Source organism: Notothenia coriiceps, unplaced genomic scaffold (assembly GCF_000735185.1).
Source record: "Notothenia coriiceps isolate Sejong01 unplaced genomic scaffold, NC01 NC01_scaffold00012568, whole genome shotgun sequence".
NCBI classification, from domain to species: domain Eukaryota; kingdom Metazoa; phylum Chordata; class Actinopteri; order Perciformes; family Nototheniidae; genus Notothenia; species Notothenia coriiceps.
Genome location: NW_011345269.1, coordinates 1581615 through 1587097, shown reverse-complemented (window position 1 = coordinate 1587097; position 5483 = coordinate 1581615). Strand labels below are relative to the sequence as shown.

General features: G+C 40.6%; 1 protein-coding gene across 1 annotated transcript in view; it reads right to left on the bottom strand.

The window, feature by feature from the left end:
• The window catches only part of LOC104947399 (serine/threonine-protein kinase 32C), an 8383-nt gene extending 5377 nt beyond the window's left edge, over window positions 1-3006 (bottom strand). The window contains exons 1-2 of the mRNA XM_010773398.1: window positions 2995-3006; window positions 2570-2694 (exon numbers count right to left, since the gene is read on the bottom strand). Of these exons, the coding sequence (XP_010771700.1) occupies window positions 2570-2656 (87 nt within the window). The 5' untranslated portion in view covers window positions 2657-2694; window positions 2995-3006. The remainder of the gene's footprint in view (window positions 1-2569; window positions 2695-2994) is intronic.
• Between the last annotated feature and the right edge of the window lie 2477 nt (window positions 3007-5483).

The following is a 5483-nucleotide window of genomic DNA, read 5'->3' as shown; positions in this document are numbered from 1 at the left end:
GTCATTGAGTGGCGCCGAATGCTGGGCATTTAAACAGTCCTTCGGAGCCACTCGATGACGTAGTATACTTGAAATAGTGGCTCTGCAGCAGGTATACTCAACATTGAGAAACGGCCAGTATGTCCTGAAAGGAGATCTGTCTCTGTCACTCTGATTGGCCAACTGGGAAATGCAACAAGCTCCTCTCAATTTTTAATCAGGTGCCAGCAGATGGTCTGAATAACTCCTAATCAATTCAGGTGAATAATGACAGAGGGAAATCACAACTAACACTGAGGGATCATTATTTTGTTTTAGAACATTTGCTCTGGTGTAGCCTAATGTAATGTTCTTCTCCCAAACTTCAGTATGGAGGCTATCTAAAACACCTAAAAACCCCATTGCTATTTATTATCTATCTGGGCTACTAGATTTTTTTCTAATGATCATCTACGGAAGGGTTTTTGCTCTCGTCCTTTCTCTGGATGAGGTTGTTACTGCTCAATCTGACAGCCGTAGAGCGAGGAGGAAGTGGATGCACGACACCATCCATCGGAGACAACAATACGTTGGATATCATTGCCTATTATAGGGGGTACTGTGAAATGGAGCCCTGGACCTAATTAAGGCTAACCAAGGGGCAATTTGACAGTGCTGTCAACAGCTTTTCTTTAACTAGAAGAGCGTTGCTTAGAAGAAACAAAATGCCATAGGGACACTCCAAAACTCTGTTTTCTGTAAAACATGTTTTTATGCTAAGCTAAGGGGCTGCTGGCTCAGAAACATCAGTACGAAATAGACAGGCGTAAAAATGGTTTTAACTTCTCATCCAACTCCAGGCATGAACATGATTGGTGTAGTAATTTTGACTTGTATAATAATCTACTGAGTAATCTTATTCCCCACAGTTCAGGACAAGAGAAATAAAACAAATATAAATAAGTATGACAGTAAACTAGAGACCTTTCAGAAACATCCATAATCTATAAAGACGCAACTAATCTGCAAACGTACAAGATACCTGCAGCTAGCATGCTTGTACATTCAGTTTATTTTTGTATAAGGAATCTTGTTTTGCAGGAATGAGTCCTAATACCCAGATGAGTCAGCATTTTACCATATCCATTTCCCTCGTCCGTGTTTTTGGTTAGATGCCCAAAATAAGGTTAACTTTAGTGTTTTACTTTGGCAATTGCACTTGTGTTTCAAAAATCAAAAAGTGCTATTAATGTGTCGAGGTTTTTCCTGCTGAGCAAACATGTAACTATCAAGTGTGTATTTGTCACGGATCTTATTTACTCCAGTATTCAAACATTCTAATGGAAAAATCCCATTGCTTTATGTTGGGGGAGCACATGTGATCCTAACCTCAAAGTCGGCCTACACAGACACATCATCACTGCCACACTCCATTCCAGCATTAACAGCCACTGATTGTGTCTTCGGAGCTGAGGCTCTCAACAGCTGAGGGAAAAAAGCTTGTGGGATTTGGCTCACCTCCAATCTAAAAATATGCAGTTTTGACAGGAACTGACAGAGCGGAGAGCAAGGTAAACCTGAGCAGCATTGTTATCCAAGACTGCCCCCCCTCATCTGCGAGGTATTTATGAGGAACACTCCTATACAGCAGGCTATCATTTCCTCAGACACATGTGGGTGTGCTGGGGTCCTCTTCATAAACATCTGCTTACCGCCTACAGTCACAATAACACAACCTGGATCTGCACAAAGACCACATTAACAGGGAACAGCAAATCATAGCATTGTATAGTGGCAAATCACCATTTTAAATGTGACAAAAGCTAAAAATAGCACTTTCTTTCATCAGAGGCAATAAAGGCATTTTAACAGATGCAGTGACATCTTGAATCCCACCTTCATCCTCACAGCTCATAAATCCTCCTCATCACCAGAACACAATGCTTTAAACCCCGGGGTTATGCAGCGTTACACTATCTTATCTCTTGTATCCAAAAATGAAAGATGGTGCAGATCTTTAGTTAATCCGAGGAATGTGACCTCTCTTTTTAAATACTCAAATGTACACAAATTGGTCCTTTTCAGTTTGCACGTATGATTACCGTCTGATTTACTCAAAACTAAATAACATTTCTGTTATTTCTTTACACTATTGGTCAAATCAGAAACATTGTGAATCAAGATGAAGGATTTCGCAATGCACTTGAATTGTTGATCACCATAATATATAAAAAATGTAAATAATACACAAATGATAATTTCATGTTAATAATCCAGCACCTTAAATATTTGTCCGTGCTTTTACAGTTATGATTACTGAATCTCTTCCTGCCCACACTCTTTAAAAGTGTATTTCATTTGCCAAACAAGAGGAATTAATTGAAAACATAGTCAATAATCACATTTTCGAATATTATATTGTGGGAAAATAAACAATTGAATTAAGTTTGAACTTTGAATTTCTATTCCAAATCAAGTCTGATATTATGTATTTTGATAATTTGATAAAGAAAACCAAAAGTAAATATTTTTAGTTCAGGGGAATAACAGGGAGGCACTTTTATGTTATCAACCCCACTCAACCGAACACACCAGCTGAGATGTCACTCACAGACTGAGAATCCTTGCTATTATCTCGAGATCTGTTCTTTGCCAGCCTTTTCTTCTTCTTGTGAAGGGGACGCGACTCCAGGATCATCTCCTCCAGCTCAAAGGTGGGGTCGCAGTGGAGGCGCCCTTTCTGTGGCAGGGAGATGCACAGGAGATAATAAGAAGCCCCCACACAGGGTCATAAATTAACTGCACTATACACAGAGTGCACACATGTATAGTGAGTATAAAATACTGAATAACACACATAATGTACATGAACCAGAGTGACACACCATGAAGGAGCTGCAATCACTTTCTCATGCATTATTTAGTTGCTATACACACTTTTTACGATCTGCAAACACGAGGGAGTGTTTGGTGTTTGCCTCTAAGTGTTTATTGTATGTGTCTGTGTGTGTGTGTGTCTGGTAGCATCAAACTGACATTAGGAACAAATCCGGCCTCGATGGTCTTCTCGTACACGGCGTCCCAGTTGACGTCAGTGAGGTAGGCAGATGCCTGCATGGCAGACAGACTGGAGTAACGATGCTCTGGGTTCACTGTCAGTAGCTGTGAACACACACACACACACACACACGTTTAAATGTACAGTATATAAAATCCTTATGTGACTGTTTAGCCATAACATTTCAATTAAAACTGTATCATTTCAAATTAAATTATTACGGTTTTTTTCTATTTGTTTTACAGGCATGCACACAAGAATATGGAGCCCAAAGGGTTAAATATCAATAGGAAATTAGGAATAACTCAACTATGGTAAAGCAACTATAGTAATTCAACACACTACACACATGAAATGTCTTTTTCTTTATAACTTCTAGCTACCTGCCTAGCCAGCTAACTAGTCAAAAAAGAGAAGCACCAGTGTTAGCCATGTCAGCTACTTCCTGTTGACTAAAAAGACCACAAAGACTTCACACAGTTGTGTCTTTTTCCAAGAAACATCTCTTTAGTATGGGGTAAATAACCCATGCTCACAACCTAGCTAGCTAGTTAGCCGGCTAAGTAAGTAGCATGTGAAGCTTTTTAAACCTAACTCTAATAAGTTTTATTGAACATAGTGTAATTTTTATTTCTGTCTACTGTGTATATTTACTGCAGCTAATTTGGTCGATCGATAATTACTTTGACAATATTGCCCCTTAGGCTAAAAGGAGTAGATACAAAATAGGGGGAAAGTAGAAGGTCAATGATAGAAATATAGAATATAAAATATCAAGAAGATACTGTAAGTGATCTCTTCAATAAAACAGTTTAGTGCTGGATGTAGAAATATATTAATAGGAGGATGTGCAAAACAGACAAACTAATAAGGCTTTATTCAAAGGGGACCTATCATGCAAAATGCACTTTTGTACGTCTTTTATAATAATAAATAATAATAATAAATTTATTTTGGGGGGCGCCTTTCATAACACCCAAGGACACCTTACAGGGCATAGGGGCAATATAGGGAACAATTAAAACAGTGGATTTAGTGAAGTATCAGCCGGGGTAAGACAAGACAAACAACAGGAAATTGACTAAAAAAGGACACAAAAGGACACATGGTACAGATTATAAAGAAAATGCCAGTTTGAACAGGTGGGTTTTGAGTTGGGTTTTGAATGCTGTTAGGGAATCAGACTGTCGGATGTGTAGTGGCAGGGAGTTCCAGAGTCTGGGAGCCGAGCAGCTGAAAGCTCGAGCACCCATGATTTGAGGCGATAGGTTGGGACGATGAGAAGTCCTACGGACGAAGAGCGGAGGGTGCGGGAGGTGGTGTACTCCTGAAGGAGGTCCGTGATGTAGATGGGGGCAAGGTTATGGAGAGCTTTGTATATGAGTATAATGTGTTTGTAGTGAATACGGTAGCATACAGGAAGCCAGTGTAGCTGAGTGAGAATGGGGGGATGTGGTCGGATGAGTTGGTGCGGGTGATGATCCGGGCAGCAGAGTTCTGGATTATTTGCAGTCTATTGAGGAGCTTGGTGGGAAGGCCAGTCAGAAGCATTAATCAATCCGGGATGTGACCAATGAGTGGACCAGGATTTCGGTGCTGGGTTGGGACAGAGATGAGCGGAGTCTGGAGATGTTCCGAAGATGAAAGAAGGCGGTGCGGGTGATGTTTTTAATGTGTGGTGCGAATGAGAGGCAGCCGTCCAGAATGACACCGAGGCTTTTCACTCGGGCAGAGAGTGGGGAAGCCGTCGACGATGATGTTTGGTGCTGGGGTGTTTCGTGACTTGGTGAGAGTGGATTTGGAGCAGAGATAAATGAAACCTTGGGTATACTGTGTACTCTAGGGTTTGTACATTTTCTTTATATAGTTTAGCCCTTCATTGTGATGGCATGTAAGAAATCAAATGTTCTAGAAGAATCCAAAGTAACACAGGTTGATTTATGAATTGTTTTGTTTCAGTCATTCCTAACCTTTAATTTTGTATCTCTCTTCATTTCTTTTTTTTTCTTTTACCACTCCCTTCCTCCCTCACTCCTATCTCCTCTTCCCTCCTCCCCTCCTCCTCTCAGCGGATGCGTTCCTGAAGGCAGCGGTCAGCCTCCTCCCAGATGTTCCTCGCTCCATCAGCGTTGAGGGGAAACTTCGCTCCTCTGAGAGCTTCCTGCTCGACTTCATCAACAACTTCCTGTCTACTCTGCTGGTCGTCCCGGTAACACATCCTTACCTCAGCCTTTCAGATCAGAAAGATGAGTCGCATAAGATAAAGTTCAAGGCTTTTATTGTCATTCGAACATCAGCTACAGTTTAGATATGACAATGAACCTCTTAGGTCACAGACTCCTCCAACAGTGCAACACAATAAAACAGATTATAGTGGAAGTCAATACAAATAGAATATATAGTACGGCGGGTAAGCACAACAATTGTGCATTTTATGAGAAAAGCATGACATTTCTAGCATAGTTAG